This window comes from Oncorhynchus gorbuscha, linkage group LG01, assembly GCF_021184085.1.
Source record: "Oncorhynchus gorbuscha isolate QuinsamMale2020 ecotype Even-year linkage group LG01, OgorEven_v1.0, whole genome shotgun sequence".
Taxonomy (NCBI): domain Eukaryota; kingdom Metazoa; phylum Chordata; class Actinopteri; order Salmoniformes; family Salmonidae; genus Oncorhynchus; species Oncorhynchus gorbuscha.
Window position 1 is genome coordinate 47,405,213 of NC_060173.1, and position 18,065 is coordinate 47,423,277.

General features: G+C 40.8%; 1 protein-coding gene across 2 annotated transcripts in view; it reads right to left on the bottom strand.

The window, feature by feature from the left end:
• Positions 1-2,852: 2,852 nt before the first annotated feature.
• The window catches only part of LOC124038732 (voltage-dependent calcium channel subunit alpha-2/delta-4-like), an 87,172-nt gene continuing 71,959 nt past the window's right edge, over positions 2,853-18,065 (bottom strand). Inside the window, exons 25-36 of one of the 2 annotated variants that reach the window (XM_046354811.1) lie at positions 16,415-16,476; positions 16,109-16,123; positions 15,797-15,841; positions 15,604-15,666; positions 6,375-6,445; positions 6,194-6,269; positions 5,739-5,791; positions 5,601-5,656; positions 5,245-5,265; positions 5,002-5,119; positions 4,631-4,829; positions 2,853-3,442 (exon numbers count right to left, since the gene is read on the bottom strand). In XM_046354811.1, coding sequence (XP_046210767.1) covers positions 3,353-3,442; positions 4,631-4,829; positions 5,002-5,119; positions 5,245-5,265; positions 5,601-5,656; positions 5,739-5,791; positions 6,194-6,269; positions 6,375-6,445; positions 15,604-15,666; positions 15,797-15,841; positions 16,109-16,123; positions 16,415-16,476 — 869 coding nt within the window. In that variant the 3' untranslated portion in view covers positions 2,853-3,352. The remainder of the gene's footprint in view (positions 3,443-4,630; positions 4,830-5,001; positions 5,120-5,244; positions 5,266-5,600; positions 5,657-5,738; positions 5,792-6,193; positions 6,270-6,374; positions 6,446-15,603; positions 15,667-15,796; positions 15,842-16,108; positions 16,124-16,414; positions 16,477-18,065) is intronic. The other variant, XM_046354816.1, reaches the window with a different exon arrangement.

Below are 18,065 nucleotides of genomic sequence, written 5' to 3' on the forward strand. Positions count from 1 at the left end.
TCTCAAGGCCATCAGACTGTTAAACAGCCACCACTAACATTGAGTGGCTGCTGCCAACACACTGTCATTGACACTGACCCAACTCCAGCCACTCTAATAATGGGAATTGATGGGAAATGATGTAAATATATCACTAGCCACTTTAAACAATGCTACCTTATATAATATTACTTACCCTACATTATTCATCTCATATGCATACGTATATACTGTACTCTACATCATCGACTGCATCCTTATGTAATACATGTATCACTAGCCACTTTAACTATGCCACTTTGTTTACTTTGTCTACATACTCATCTCATATGTATATACTGTACTCGATACCATCTACTGTATGCTGCTCTGTACCATCACTCATTCATATATCCTTATGTACATATTCTTTATCCCCTTACACTGTGTATAAGACAGTAGTTTTTGGAATTGTTAGTTAGATTACTTGTTGGTTATCACTGCATTATCGGAACTAGAAGCACAAGCATTTCGCTACACTCGCATTAACATCTGCTAACCATGTGTATGTGACAAATAAAATTTGATTTGACTTTGCAGACCTAGTGGAACAAAAGTAAACCCTGAAATTGGAGGTTTAAAATATCCCTAATTTGAAGAAATTCCTTTGGCTGGTGGCTATAAAGTCTAAGATCTTTGATAGGCTGATGCAGAATTTGTTACAGAAGATAATCACTGTCAGCTGGTGAAGTAAGCATAGGGTTAAAGTGTGCCAGGGGACCAGCTACGATGTAGCATTTGTGTTGATTTGGCACTCCAGCTTCAATAGATTACCCATCCCCCAACACTGTCAACCAAGAGTCAAGACTAAACCAATTAACTTTGGTGGTGTGTGTGGTTTTGTTTTATTCTTAAAGATGTTGCACAAACCAGAAATAAATGCAACAATATGTCCGTAAACTATATATTCACGATATTATGAATTAATTGTGGTTTATTTGGTATCGTGACGGATTTGACTAATTGCATTTAATACTGTACAAAGTTAGAGGTGCGCTATTTGATAGATTCCCCCGCTCCCTACCCCGGGCTTCCAGTGGCGAGACCTGAGATCAACCTACCCCGCCCCATCTCGTACTTCTGAGTGGGAGACCTTCCCAGGCAGTAGCCTGCTTAGCTCACAAACTAGAATCAGGGTGCCCACTCCGACAAGGTTAATTTACCCACAGTCCCACATGGTGACATGATATCATTGACGTGACGTGCAAATGAGCGATAGAAAACCAATTGCGCAAATGTCACCATTCCGAAATTGTTCGTGCGGGTGCCCCGTGCCGCCCCCGGCGGCTGTCCATGTCGCCTATACCTAAAGCCGTCACTGCTTGTAATGATTTCACAGGGGAAGAATTTGGCAGAAGTGAGCCAATAACCACTAGCATAAGAATTTCAGGTCCCACCTACCGCCGTTGTGCCATTGAGCAAGGCGCATAACCCTTAACGCTGCTCTGTGGCTAACCCTCTGCTGCTCCCAGCTTTTGTGTGTGTGTGTGTTGTCTGGAGGGGTTGGGAATAAAATAAGACAGCAAAAAAGACACATTTCTGATTTACATTTGACAATAGGTAATTGTTGTTAAACAGTTTCCCACTTCCGTAAAGCTTCAAGCATACCAGTATCATGAACTACACTACATGACCAAAACGTATGTGGACACCTGCTCGTCGAACATCTCATTCCAAAACCATGGGCATTAATGTGGAGTTGGTGCCCTCTGAGGCTAACAGCCTCCACTCTTCTGGGAAGGCTTTCTACTAGATGTTGGAACATTGCTGCGGGCACTGATGTTGGGTGATTAGGCCTGATTCGCAGTCGCCGTTCCAATTCATCCCATAGGTGTTTGATGTATGAACCATGAAAAACAGCCAAAGACCATAATTCCTCCTCTACCAAACTTTACAGTTGGCATTATGCATTCGGGCAGGTAGCGTTCTCCTGGAATCCACCAAACCCAGATTTGTCGACCAGATGGTGAAGCATGATTCATCACTCCAGAGAGCACGTTTCCACTGCTCCAGAGTCCAATGGCAGTGAGCACGCTACTCCAGCCAACGCTTAGCATTGGGCATGTTGATCTTAGACTTGTGTGTGGCTGCTCGGCCATGGACATCCATTTACATGAAACTCAGTTCTTGTGCTGAAGTTGCTTCCAGGGGCAGTTTAGAACTTGATAGTGAGTGCTGCAACTGACAAGGACAGACAACTTTTACGTGCTACGCACTTCGGCACTCGGTGATCCCATTCTGAGCTTGAGTGGCCTACCACTTTACGGCTGAGTTTTCATTGCTCCTAGACGTTTCCACTTCACAAGAACAGCATTTACAGTTGACTGGGGCAGTTCTAGCAGGGCAAAAAATTGACGAACTGACTCGTTTGGGAGGTGGCATCATATGACGGTGCCATGTTGAAAGTGACGAAGCTCTTCAGTACGGGCCATTCTACTGGCAATGTTTGTCTATGGAGATTGCATGTCTGTGTGCCCAATTGTATACACCCGTCAGCAACGGTTGTGGTTGAATGAGCGGCAGCTACTAATTTGAAAGGGTGTCCACATAATTTTTTTATATGTAGTGTCTACGAGACTAGCCTCTGACTTGGTTCTGATGTTTTTTTTATTTTACCTTTATTTACCTAGGCAAGTCAGTTAAGAACAAATTCTTATTTTCAATGACGGCCTAGGAACAGTGGGTTAACTGCCTGTTCAGGGGCAGAACAACAGATTTGTACCTTGTCAGCTCGAGGGTTTGAGCAACCATTCGGGTTGCTAGTACACTGCTCTAACCACTAGGCTACCCTGCCTCCCCATGGTAAGGGAATGGTCACCAGCATGTTCCCGGTCTAAACACGAATGTACATTATTTATTGCAAATGTTCATCAAGTATACCACAAAAATATGAATATTCCTATTTCATAGCACACAGTTTTGGTACAGTAGTTCATTTCAACATAAAAAATAGTTTTAATACAATACAGCTTAATGTTACTGTGTATAAAAATCTGATGGATTGTCCAGCAGAGGGCAGGGTTCGTCGTACCATATCCGTGTCTCCATGAAAATAACAGTCTCTCATTGCTTTGCATTTCCACAAGTTCATATCCCATGGCTCATGCAAAAGAGTCCCAAGCAAAGAAATGTGGCTTTTGTTTGGACTGTTGAGTCTCTTTCTCATTGTGGGAAAAGGAGTCTTACTAGAAAATAGCCCTCGCTCCGGAATTGACTTTAACTACTGTATTGGTAGGTCCTTTATGTAGTTAAAGGTCTTTTATAAAATAATAAAATATACAAAAAAGGAAATGTGAACGGCCATAAGAGAGGTGGAGCCTTGTTATATCCATCTTCAGAGGGCCAATGAAGTGGCCAGAGAAGTCAAGAAGGCGGCCACCGATAGGCTGATCTCTGAAGCTCCTCCACAGTCCTTGGCATTTTCCTACAATCAGCAAGAAGATAGAAACATTTCAAAATGAATTGCTAAAATACAATTAAAAAAAAAACTTGCTAGTTAAACCTTTTAACAAAAACCACACCCAGCCAAACAAGCTGAAATTTCAGGTGGTCTTTTCAAACAGCTCTTACACACTAAAAGTGCATTATCATAATAATAATTTCAACCTCATAGTGTGGAAAGATATATAAATCACAGGTTAATTATGTTTTTGACTGCACTGCCCCTTTAAGTGATTTTATCTTGTGTTGAAGGTTGAGCACCTAATTTGTCCACTCCCAGTTCTACAGACTTTGTAAGAGGTTTTGAAAATCAAGAGTTGCACTGTTAAGAGGTTACTGTGCATTTTGCAGTAAGTTAATGGCAGTTTGTCAACAGGAAGTTCATGTTTATTTTCAATAATATACTCTCAACTTGCTGCACGTAGTTATTGTAAAATTGACAGTTACTGTGGCTGATCTCGGTCATGCTCACTGACCTGATGGTGTGGCAGCAAGATCCGTTTTCGGGCAACCAAGGCTGAGTCCCAAGTGTACTCATCACTAATAATCTCAGGAGTTGTCAACTAATGTTAAGCTATATCTTGTAATCAGAAAAGTTTACAATGAGCTTACCTACAGCTGGATGCCAGTTAGGGACTGCAAAATGCACAGCAACTTCCAGGCAACTAACTGCTATTAAGTTACTGTGAAATGCATAGTAACGTTTTGACACTGCAACTCTTCACTGTCACATTATCTTACATAGATCACAGAACTGACAGTATTAATGGAGGTGCTCAAACTTTGTCAACATACCCATCAACCACTTAAACTGGTACAACCCTTCAGTAAGTTGTCGTTGTTTACCGTACTTTCAGTGCAACCAGTTTCCTGTAGTGTACTGTCAAATCTTCACAACCATCACAGCAGTAAAGAACCTTTCCTGATAGGCACATTTATTTTTTACACATATCACCCTTACCCCTGACAAAGAACCCTTCAAGACCTTTTGAGCATAATGCTTTATATTGATTGACACAATCTACTTGGACGATGCATCTCTGAATTTCATACCATTTCAAATGTAACAAACACTTCCCTATTTAAATTTCAACATGCCTGCTATGCTAACCCTGTAGTCAATGACAGTAATCAACTCAATATTACACAATGAGGAGGGGAGAGGGCTGACCTTAGGATGATAGGCGTGACAGGAGTTTGGGCGCCGGCGGACTTTCTGAGATTTCATCCTGTTACACTTGACTGATGCGTTGTATTTGACCTCCTTGGGCTCCAGGGTGATGGAGGAGTACTGCCGGGAGCAGTCACAGTCCGCCTGGACCACCATCAACACCATGTTACTTTCAGGAACCGCCTGCACCACAAACATCCTGGAACACAACAAATTCCGTTAACGTTACATTCCGGAACACAAGTTCAGTTAAACAAGATTCAGTTCCATTCGGGAATACAAAAGACTCAGTTCAGATAATTGCAGGTAGGTATCATGGCCATAAGAGGGCGCCACCACAGTGGAGTTGATTGTCTGATGGAGGTTCTTACTTCTGACAACGGCCACATTTGATGAGGCTGTTGGTTTCTCTGATGGAGGAATCGTACACGAAGCCAGGATACTCTGTGTCACACGGCTGCAGCGCGTCAACCTTCTTAGCTTTATGGGCTAATTAGGATAAAGTCAGCATTAATGTAATTTTTGTTTGTTTCAAAGAAATGCATACACACACACACACACCCTCACATACAGTACGTACACCCGCCTACATCTACAGGCACCCGTCGACTCACATGTATGGTAGCCAGCCTTGGCTGTGTTTTGGGAATCACAGTGGAGAGGAGATGGATGGTGCACCGTTCACGATGGACCACAGACAGATGAACATGGCAATGGGAGCGGCATACAGTCAAATGATGACCATGGGTGAGAAAATGGGATGGGAGACAGCATTTGGATGAGAGACAATGACATGTCAATGAGACAAAGACATTCAGACATGGTATGAAAACTGCAGGATGATTCAGCAAAGGAATATGAAAGCACAAACATGTATTCATTTGAAAGTGACTCTCCAGTCACTGGTATGCATGCAAACATCCTCTTTGCGATGGTCTTTGTCACATAAAGTATTAAGAGCGTGACTTACCGTCTACAATGTAATCAGAGTGCCACAACCCACAGAAGTTGAACTCCATTAAGAACCTGTAAAGAAGTAGAGTTGTTGGGTTTTTTAAAATTATGAATTTCTCACAAAATCAGCCCAAAAAGTGCATCTCATACTTACATCAACATGTGAGAAAAGAACCATTTGATCACTGCCGCAAGGCTGTAGAAAGGCTATAGGAAGGAGAGATGGAGATACGGAGAGAGAGAGAACGACAGAGACAGAGAGAAAACTACAGGTAAGTCAGGTGAAAAAGAGCAAGAAGAGAGCATCTGCTAAGTTACCATATTATTCAATCAGCAGATGAGATTTTATAATGACTTGCATCATAAGCCATTAGTAGAGCATTTAGAATTAATGTTCATGATTTGCTGGATTTTTGTTAATCGTTATAACTATATTTATTATTGTCAGTGAGCAATTGATTCAAGATCAGTAAATAAAGTCACATACTGTATATGTGCTACTAACAATTGAATGGGTAAACGCATCCAATGTTTCAACTTGTAGTGCCTTCTTCATGGCTGAGGAATTGATAAAGCAATTGAAAAACATGCTTATATGGCTTGACTTACACTGAGCAGAGGCCGAGCACTACTGGAATGACTGTGTCCTGATCTACACATACCCTGGTAGTCATACAGCGACACCCTGTTGCACAAACACACAACAATTAGGTAGTTAGGGGTTATATAACATTGCGCAATAGGTTCAATCAATGGTATAATATGTCCAACATAATGTAGCTTCTCTTACTGCTTGAACATGCCTGACGTGATCAACGCTGTCATCACAGACCCATCCACTTCCCCAAAGAAACGTCCGACCTGTAGTGACGACAACAATATCTAAGATCTAAGTCACCCCAGAGCTTAATCATTACGCAAAGATACATCACCTCAGAGTCAGAGAGATGGAGTCCGAGGGAGATTCTGTTACACCAAAAAGGCATTCTGCATCTTACTTTATGGAAGCTGCCCTGTTAGTAAGCAGTCACAGTAAGCTGTTAACAAGCACTTTCACATGTTTTATGGTCAGCATGACCCAACGTGAACATAAACTATTGGATCCTAGTGGCTTAAATGCCCATTGCAGTCAACGTGATTTTCCTCCGTTTTATATATATTTCCACACTATGAGGTTAGAATAATACTGTGAAATTGTGAGAATTATGATAATACACTTTCAGTGTAAGAGCTGTTTGAAAGCATCGCCCGAAATTTCAGCTTGTTTTGGTGGGAGGAGTTTTGACCTGCCTGGTGACATCACCAGTAGGTGAATTAGTTAATAGACCAATAAGAAAGAGAGTTCCAAACCTCTATGTCAATAACATCTGGTTTTCAGTTTTCCCCACACCACTCCTAGCAAAATTCTTGCTTGAGAAATTGCTCTTTGATAAGAAGCTGTTTCGTTTCTTCTTGACCATTTTAATTCAAAACAATCACTGTACGGAGAAATTATTTGAAATTGAGATTTTTTTAAATGGCTGCATTGGACCCAAAACCACTCATTCCTTTAATTCACAGTTTTAAAAATAACACAAATATGTGAGAACAATATTTTTTGTTAAAACAAATGTTTCATTTTGGCTTTAAATTATGGTTGTTAGCAACATGGAAAATCGTTGTGGAAATCTGTTGCAGCTCAAATCAACAAAATCCACAATGCAATGCTGTCTTTATGGGCTGGTAGCCTAGTTAGCTAGTAAACTTAGCTACACACAGTAATACCAAAGACAATATCAGCATGTAACGTAGCTAGTTAGCTGTAAAATCACCCAAACAAACTGTACTATTAATTTAGGAGTCTATAATCTCACCCTGTTCAACCTGCACGTCGATGTGCCGCACAAAGTGGAGTCTAACGTTCACAACGGGAGATATACTTTTGAGGAGATGGGAAACGTTGCCCACGGCACGTCAATGGACAGCGCGGTGAATTATGGGCAATTTAGGGACAAAAGGCGCTCTCCTTCAAGGAGTGAATGGGAGTCTATTGGGCGCTAAACTGCTCAAAAAACAAAATTAGCACGAATTCCGTCAACAAGAAGTAAAACATTACAAATATTTTCCGAGACGTGAGATAATTCACTTGCTATCTGTAGTTACGTATAACTTTGGAATCGTGACATTATGTCGTTTGGAGAAAAAAATAAGCATGTTTCTCGACATGTGCACTGACTTTGAGACGATTAGCTTAGCAGCCGCGTGACGCAGCATGACAATGTGAACACAATTGGTCGACAGTCTGCTGGGTGAGGCATTATAAATTCCTTCATTCATCGGATTTCTATCTCCTTTCTATAATATCTCTGGCAACAGCACCTGCAATGCATGCACCTTGGACTAAAGAGGCAGACAATTGGAAACATGTGCTAGACCCTCCGTTAAATTACAAATTTCTTGAGGTAGGACTATCAAACATATGATCAATGGCTCATATGAGAGAAGACATCCTCCAGAGCTTTGATAACGGCCAGTATTGAAATCGGACATGTATGAGAGACATTTTCACAATCTAAAAGTCGAATTGCTATTAACTTCCAGTGTAGTGAGAGTGACTTTATCACGGCGTCATCCCAGCCCGAATTTCTGCCTGCTTAAACCCAATAACTCAGATACTCATGAAAACATGAAATAACCCAGGGAATCCATAGAACATCACCCGGAGATGCACAAAAATGACATAACACTCAAAATGGGTGCACTTTCCTTCCAGTTATCTCCATCTTGTATTCTGTACCTCTACTATATGTATTCACCTGTCACTATCATGTACTGCATGTTCATGTCACGTTAGAGTACTGTCGTCTGTGAATGAGTGTCACAGCTTATTCAATATGACAGAGAGAGGCTAACCTAAAGTACAGTATACACTTCCCTCTGTCTTTCTTGTCTTACCGTAGCACATCTCTGTTCCCCTGAATTATTCAAGGCCACTTTGTTTTAGCAACACTGTCCAAGTTTACAAGTCATCCTCACTCCTCCTCCCCTTTCTCTCCAACTGCGGCTGACACTTTATTTCAATCACAGGGAGAAGAGGAAAATAATTTCCCAGTGGCTTTTTATGCGATTCAGTGTTTGCTGAGCGTGAACTTTGGTCACCGAGGCCAGAGAACTCTGGAACATGACGCTCTATTTACCTGTCAGAAATGCTTTGAAATAAAACTACAACGTTTCGGTGGGAAGCTTTGTAAACAACGCATCCATCAAATGATGGGAATCCAATGCAGTTCCAAAGCAGTGTCCTTGATCAAATCTATTACAGACATACTACATGTTGTGTAGTCAGCATCTAGACTTTTGTTTCTGCTTAGTCATAGTCTAGTAAAATAAAATCAAATGTATTATTGTCACATTCACCGGATAGGTGCAGTGAAACGTGTTGTTTTACAGGGTCAGCCATAGTTGTACGGCACCCCTGGAGCAAATGAAGGTTAAGTGCCTTGCTCAAGGCACATCAGCAGGTATTTGAATCAGCGACCTTTCGGTTACTGGCCCAACGCTCTAACCTCTAGGCTAGCGGCTGCCCTATACCGATATACTATCTCGATTAAGAAAGCTAAATCAAGCTACATCTTGGACTCTGCTGGTGATCCTTCTAAATTTGAGAAAATAGTATTTTCATTGAGGTGTACAAATTCCTCTTCTTCCCTGCATTTCTTTCTGACTCTGGTATCATGACTGAGAATAATGGGATAAGTGATGCTTTTAATCAGAATTTTATCTCAGCAGGCTTTTTATTTGAAAGAAGCAGTGGTTTAATTGATGCTGGGCAGTCAATCGACTGCTCTTCTCTGCAAGCCTCTAGCTGACTTGACGGTTAACCCATCAACTTCTAGTGAATCTTTGTTTTCATTTCAACAATTTGCTATCTGTGATGTGTTAGATGCCTTGCTTAAGACTGGGTTAATGCTGAATCATTAACCCATATTTTTTACCTGACTCTTATATCTGGTGCTATCCCTAAGGTCTGGAACGCGGCCCATGTACTCCCCCTTCACAAAGGTGGCAGCCCTTGTGACCTAAGTAATTATCGCCCTATTTCTAAACTTTCTTGCCAAGCTAAAATATTAGAATCCTTGATTAATTATCAGCTAAGATCTTTATATTTGAAATGTATTCTACGTAAATGTACATCAGTCGGGTTTTAGACCAGGTCATAGCACTATCTTTGCTGCATCCATAGTTATAAATTATGTGGTTAACTGTATGGATAAAAGGCAACATTTCATTGACCTGTCAAAGGCTTTCGATACTGTTGATCACTCAGGCTTTCCTCAATTGGTCTCGACCAGGCTGCATGAAACTGGTTTAAAATGTACTTGACAGATAAAACTCAATGTGTAAGTACAGATGGTGTTAAATCAGGTTTCCTGGATATTACAAAAGGTGTCCCGCAGGAGTCGATTCTGGGTCCAGTACTTTTTCCTGTTTACATTAACAATGATGATGATGATACTGTTGTGTATGTTATTGCCCCCACGGTTGACCAGGCTCTATCTGAACTGTGCTTTTATTGTATAACAGAAAAATGTTATTGACCTGAAATTAGTATTGAATGAAGGTAAAACTAAGTATATATTCTCTAGAACGCATAAAAATAACTGATGATTTAAGCATACAGTACATTTGAAAAATATTCAGACCCTATCAGTTTTTCAACATTTTGTTATTTTTTTGTATTTTCTACATTGCAGAATAATAGTGAATACATCAAAACTATGAACTAACACATGGAATCATGTAGTAACCAAAAAAGTGTTAAACAAATCAAAACACATTTTATATTTGAGATTCTTAAAAGTAGCCACCTTCTGCCTTGATGACAGCTTAGAACAACACTCTTGACATGTTCTCAACCAGCTTCACCTGGACTGCTTTTCCAACGGTCTTGAAGGAGTTCCCACATATGCTGAGCACTTGTTGTCTGTTTTTCCTTCACTCTGCGGTCCAACTCATCCCAAACCATCTCAATTGGGTTGAGGTCGGGTGATTGTAGAGGCCAGGTCATTTGATGCAGCACTCCATCACTCTCCTTCTTGGTCAAATAGTACTTACACAGCCCTTATACACCCAAATGATAGACCCACTAAGGGCAAACCAGATGGGATGGCGTATCGCTGCAGAATGCTGTGGTAGCCATGCTGATTAAGTGTGACTTGAATTCTAAAGTAATCACTGACAGTGTCACCAGCAAAGCACCATCACACCTCCTCTTCCATGTTTCATAGTGGGAACCACACATGCAGAGATCATCCGTTCACCTACTCTGCGTCTCACAAAGACACAGCAGTTGGAACCAAAAATCTAAAGAACAGATCTAATGTCCATAGCTCATGTTTCTTGGCCCAAGCAAGTCTCTTCTTCTTATTGGTGTCCTTTGGTAGTGGTTTCATTGCAGAAATGGACCACGAAGGCCCGACTCACGCAGTCTCCTCTGAACAGTTGATGTTGAGATGTGTCTGCTACTTGAACTCTGTGAAGCATTTATTTAATTTACTCTGGGTCTTCCTTTCCTGTGACGGTCCTCATGAGAGCCAGTTTCATCACAGCGCTTGATGGTTTTTGCGACTGCCCTTGAAGAAACTTTCAACTGGGGGCGAAAGTTCACCTTCCAACAGGACAATGACCCTAGGCACACAGCCAATACAATGCAGGAGTGGCTTCAGGACACCTGTCTGAATGTTCTTGAGTGGCCCAGTCAGAGCCCGGACTTGAACCCGATCAAACATTCTGGAAAGATCTGTAAATAGTTGTGCAGCGATGCTCCGCATCCAACCTGACAGAGCTTGAGGGGATCTGCAGAGAAGAATGGGAGAAACTCCCTAAATACAGGTGTGCCAACCTTGAAGTGTCATACCCAAGTAGACTTGAGGCTGTAATTGCTGCCAACGGTGCTTCCACAACAAAGTACTGAGTAACAAAATGTGGGAAAAGTGAGGGGGTCTGAATACTTCCCGAATGCCCTGTATGTACTTTGGATGGTGTCCATATTGATCATGTCCCTGCTTACAAATATCTGGGCATTTGTATAGCTGAAAAGCTCTTTTAAAAAGCATATACATTAGATAGTTAAGAAGCTGAGAATAGAAATAGGTCCTGCCTTTCACTAAATAGTGGAATGCAGATTATTCAGTTGACGTTCCTATCGGCCCTGGACTACGGCGACATCATCTATATAAACGCAGCTGCCACTTCATTAAAGCCATTAGATGCAGCGTATCCTAGTGCACTGCACTTTATTTACGGGCGCCAGTTTGAACAATCATCACCGGATTCTCTCTTTGATGTCACTTAGGTTGCTTACATTGCTTTCATTTATAAAGCCCTTTTACAAAAAGTCTCACTGTACATAACATCATTATTAAACTTTAGACATACAAGTTACCACACTCGGTCTCAGGTATAGTTAACTGTGGAAACTCCTTTGGTCTGTACTGAGTTACGTAAATCAGCATTTAGTTTTCTTACAACTTATTTGTGATGTTGTGGTGCCTCTGGGGCGATTCAGAAAGATGATTGAGGACCTTATTACTGATGAATGTGTTTGTTTTTTATGACTGTTTTTCTTTCTGCTTGCATTTTGTAATTGTATTTTCTGTCATTTAGGGCTCATCTATAAAATAGACTTTGGTCTCAGTATATCTCCGTGATAAAATAAAGGTTAAATAAAATTGGTACCTTGGTACATTTTAAAGAAGTTATGTATGACCCATTTCTTGAAGTCATCACTGCTTCCATATCTCCGATGATTAAATATTTAGAGCTCTGCCTCAGCCCAATCCCTCTCTCAGAATAAAAAGGGAGGGATACTTTGTGTTTCCACAAAACTTGATCAAAGTCCTAACCTCAGCGAAATGTTACGGGGTAGCACTAAATCATACTGTCTGCTTACTAAGGTTTGCTTTAGTGCCTTACTGAGACATAAACATATGCAATTAAAAGGGAAAATGTAAATACTTCATCCTTGGTTTGGCCTGAGTAGGCTTAATGTTAGTGAATGTTTTATTTCATCGGGGACTGGCAGAGATTGCAGCAAGAATACTTTTATGAGTAGATCAGCTTTAAAGTTGAGCTGACAGCTGTTTTGCACTGATTCACTATGGCTGTAGTCATCAATCTAGCAAGAGGGCAATATTTTATTAATGTAGTAGTGCTTCCCCCCCCCTAGAAAGCCATGACCTCTGACTTTCACTTTGAATTGTTAATTTATGTTTCTGAGTTTTTTTTTCAACCCATATGATGTAGTATATAATAAAACATACAAATATGATGATAAAATACATATAAATAGTGAATGAATAAGCCTTTTCATACTTTATAATATGTCCGTATATAGTTATAATCTGTTTTAGGCGCATCTTACCCAAAACATTTCACATTCTTTATTAATTTACCAAACTTATCATGACATTAGTGATAAATGTTAAATGACATTAGTGATAAATGTTCAATTTCTAAATCAACATTTAAATGGGCAATTTAAACAGTGTGTGTCCCTCCTATTGAGAAGGGCTATGTAAAGGGCTCGCTTTTGTCATCCTGAGCATATGCAATGTGTCTGCCTCTGACGTTAAAAAAAATGTGCGACTTCCACACAAAATTATTACTTTACTTATTTTAGGAAGAGTGTAGGTCACATTATTTATAGTAGAGCTATGGAAGTTGTGTATTTAGATCTACCTATTCGAGACATATCCCAGCGATTGCTTAGCCATGTCTGTGCCATGAAGCAGTCAAGCTGGATACATGTTTTTCTAAGGACCGCCCCTTTGACGTGATGTCTCAGTGAAGTGACATAAATCGATGTAATAATGCAGCACACCACCAGAGGGGGGCAAATACAAGTTTATTCGACAGAGGACATTTACATGGTCTTAGGAAGGTCTGGCTTTCTGTCTTCTGACGTATAAAACGGTTGGAAATCAATCAAATATATGTTTAAGTAATTCTAGTGCCAGATTTCGGGGACTGTCAGCTTAAGAGGTTTTAATATTGCAGATTGATTGTAGGTTCTATCAATTTAATTGTTTGCATCAATTCTAATCCCCCTTATTAATGTTTTTTCTATATATATGTTCCCCCCTACCCTACTATCCCTACCCTACAATTCCTAAATAATTATACTTTTCTCCTTCATTTCCTCCTTCAAGTGCAGGATTTTCACCCACAGTGGCCAATCCATTATTCATTCTGATTTTAACTCCAACCCTCCGATGTCCACAGATTAACTAATCTTTCCCAGTATAATGCCCTTTTGCTATTTCCTTTTGCAATACATCCCTCCATTTTACTATGATACCTTCCATCTGAACCCTGATATTATGACATAACAACCCCCCCCCCACACACACACATACACACACCTTTTGACCTCAGAACATCCTCAATTCGTCAGGGCATGGACTCTACAAGGTGTTGAAAGCGTTCCACAGAGATGCTGACCCATGTCGACTCCAATACTTCCCACAGTTGTATCAAGTTGGCTGGATGTCCTTTGTGTGGTGGACCATTCTTGATACACATGGAAAACGGTTGAGCGTGAAAACCCAGCAGCATTGCAGTTCTTGACACAAACCGGTACACCTGGCACCTACTACTGTTCAAAGGCACTGACGTGTTTTGTCTTGCCCATTCACCCTCTGAATGGCACACGTACACAATCAATGTCTCAATTGTCTCAAGGCTTAAAAATCCATCTTTAACCCGTCTCCTCCCCTTCATCTATACTGATTTAAAATGGATTTAACAAGTGACATCAATAAGGGATCATATCCTTCACCTGGATTCACCTGGTCAGTGTATGTCCTGTTCTTAATGTTTTGTACACTCAGTTTATTGAGCATTATTTTTGTAGCAAGTGTTTTTTTAAAATAATAGCTTAAATTGAACCAAACATATTCAAGTGTCAAGTGTTGTTTTAAATGTCAATTCATAGACCCGATGCCAAGGTATTGGGACATTAAAAAAAACTCTTCACTGACCTGACCTGAATTTGAGGAATTCTTATACAGGAGGACCTGCTTTGGGTAAACAAGATGTGGTGTGTGTGTGCATTTGTGTGTGTTCAGCCTATGTGTTTGTGTGTGTGTTTGTGCACTCTCCTCCAGCCGGCGCTCCTCATCAACCCAAAAGGTCTCCCTATTACAAGTGATAAGAGGCCATGGTCAATCGAACAAGGACAAAATACATCCCACGAATGAGTCCCCGGTAGCCTACGTGACCTACGCCGTGACAGGCTATAGGGGTCAAGATCCAGATCCATACAGGGCGAGCCTCATCCAGTCAAGGCCTCTTTACAGTGAAGTCAAGTGATGAGGTGGCGCAGGCCGTTTGGTGCCTTTAGCCCCAGTTAGTCAGTCTCTGCTAATGCGTCTAAGAGGGATTAGGACCCTAAGTGTTCTCAAATCCTATGAGTGCTCCAGATGTTGTTTTGGCCTGCTACCTACTTTCTGCAACGCAATATGCCTCTCTCTCTCTCTCTCTCTCTCTCTCTCTCTCTCTCTCTCTCTCTCTCTCTCTCTCTCTCTCTCTCTCGATTGCTCTCTCGATCGCTCTCTCGCGATTGCTCTCTCGATCTCTCTCTCGCGATTGCTTTCTCGATCTCTCTCTTTCGATCTCTCCCCCGCTCTCTTTCTTGTTGCTAAGGAGCTACCAGCACTGAACACGTCCCTTAGGAAGAGTGTTAAGATGCAATCACCTGACCTTATGTGTATTTACATGGTCAAGCCGACCAGATCGTGATTATATAAATTATCCCTCCCCTGATCTGCTGATCCCTGATCTGCTGATCTGCTTATCAAAAGGTTAAACATGTTATCATGTTGCAATCGTTATATAACAAACCACATATGATGTACTATAGTATAGTTGAGGGGTTACTTTAGAATTTTCGACTGGTGTATGATGGTGGTGTTAGGATGACCGTATGGATTGGTTTAATATGTTCGGGTCACTGGGTGGTCATGATGTCGGCCACTTACCTCTGACCTCTCTTTCGAGACTATGATGAAACCGTTGCTGTCCACAAGGAAACAGTTGACATCCTGGAGGAAAAGAAGACCGCACATTAAATGAAGCATCATTTGCATTTATACAATAATATTTGAACATCATTGTCATTCATGAATTGAATAGTAACTGACCCCAAACCTGTAGAATGGGCTCAGTACTCACAATGCTTTGACAGGTGAGAGGGCAGACACCTTCCACTTCAGTACACTGGAGAGAGAAAGAGACAGATAGAGAGGATAAAGGTCAAGATCGTGAGTCAGAAGGTCGACCACCCCTTAGATACAGATTAATCATGTGACTGGCTGACAGCAGAGAGAGAGACCTATATGTGGATTTGGAACACACAACCGTAACAACAACACAAACATGGCTGGCTCTATAGCCGAGTCAATAGGGTGTGATAACCTCTTCATAATCAGAGAGAGGAGTTAATGTATTGTATCAACAGAAAGTGAAAGGTCACTGTTTACTTACGTCTGTGTCATTGGGCTGTGAGTGGAGGTGAGAGGCAGAGAGGCAGAGGAGGAGAAAGACAGAGAGATGATCAAATATTAGCACTTAGCAGATTATCCGAAATGTAGTGCACACATTTTGGTATGTGTATGTGATCCCTGCGGGAACTGATCCTGTGACCTTGATGTTGCCATGCTCTTACCAACTGAGCCAGAGATGGATTTGTGTCAGTAGTCCGATATATTGATGGAGAGCTGAGTGTGTGTATGTGTGTGTCTGTGTACGTTTGTGTGTGTCTGAATGTTTGTGTGTGTGTTGCTCCCTTACCTGAAAGGTAATGGCCCATAGCCTCTTCTCCAGCATTTCCAAGGACATCTGCACCCCGATGGCTAAAAATAGACCACAAGCGCGCACACACACACTCAGGTCAGTTGAGAGAGGAAAACATGGACTCTGCAAAAACCCTTAACCCTAAATTTACTGTGACCATCTGTGAAACTATATTGAGAGGCTGGGTGGATGTGGGGTTGGGCATTACAGTGAGGCAGGAAATCGATTAGGCCTTCAGTTCACCTCTATGCAGTTTGCCCAGTTAGCACCAGACTGCTGCTGTTTGCATGCAAATGGTCACTGTGTAAACACTGATGAGGTAGTGTGGGGCGTGTGGTACAAGTAAATCTTGTCTGGGTGGGGTGAGAATATGCAAATATCTGCCATGCTTTCATGGTAGCCTGTTGTTGTTGATATCTCTGCAGTATTCTGTGTTGTGAGATACTAATGCTGGTAATACTTTATTTAACCAGCTGATTACTTAGAAGACTTGTTAAAATGGTTATTGATGACATAGTATGTCTGATGTTTTACATAGTATGTCAGATCTCTTGCATAGTATGCCAGATGTCTTGCACAGTATGCCAGATGTCTTGCATAGTATATCAGATGTCTTGCATAGTATATCAGATGTCTTGCATAGTATATCAGATGTCTTGCATAGTATATCAGATGTCTTGCATAGTATATCAGATGTCTTGCATAGTATATCAGATGTCTTGCATAGTATATCAGATGTCTTGCATGGTATATCAGATGTCTTGCATAGTATATCAGATGTCTTGCATAGTATATCAGATGTCTTGCATAGTATATCAGATGTCTTGCATAGTATATCAGATGTCTTGCATAGTATATCAGATGTCTTGCATGGTATATCAGATGTCTTGCATAGTATATCAGATGTCTTGCATAGTATATCAGATGTCTTGCATAGTATATCAGATGTCTTGCATAGTATATCAGATGTCTTGCATAGTATATCAGATGTCTTGCATAGTATATCAGATGTCTTGCATGGTATATCAGATGTCTTGCATAGTATATCAGATGTCTTGCATAGTATATCAGATGTCTTGCATAGTATATCAGATGTCTTGCATAGTATATCAGATGTCTTGCATGGTATATCAGATGTCTTGCATAGTATATCAGATGTCTTGCATAGTATATCAGATGTCTTGCATAGTATATCAGATGTCTTGCATAGTATATCAGATGTCTTGCATAGTATATCAGATGTCTTGCATAGTATATCAGATGTCTTGCATAGTATATCAGATGTCTTGCATAGTATATCTGATGTCTTGCATAGTATATCTGATGTTTTGCATAGTTTATCTGATGTTTTTCATCGTGTGCCTGATGTTTTCTATAGTATATCAGATGTTTTTCATAGTGTGCCTGATGTTTTCTATAGTATATCAGATGTTTTTCATCGTGTGCCTGATGTTTTACATAGTGTGCCTGATGTTTTCTATAGTATATCAGATGTTTTTCATCGTGTGCCTGATGTTTTACATAGTGTGCCTGATGTTTTCTATAGTTTATCTGATGTTTTTCATCGTGTGCCTGATGTTTTACATAGTATGCCTGATGTTTTACATAGTATGCCTGTAAATGTAAATCAGAATATTTGAATGTATGT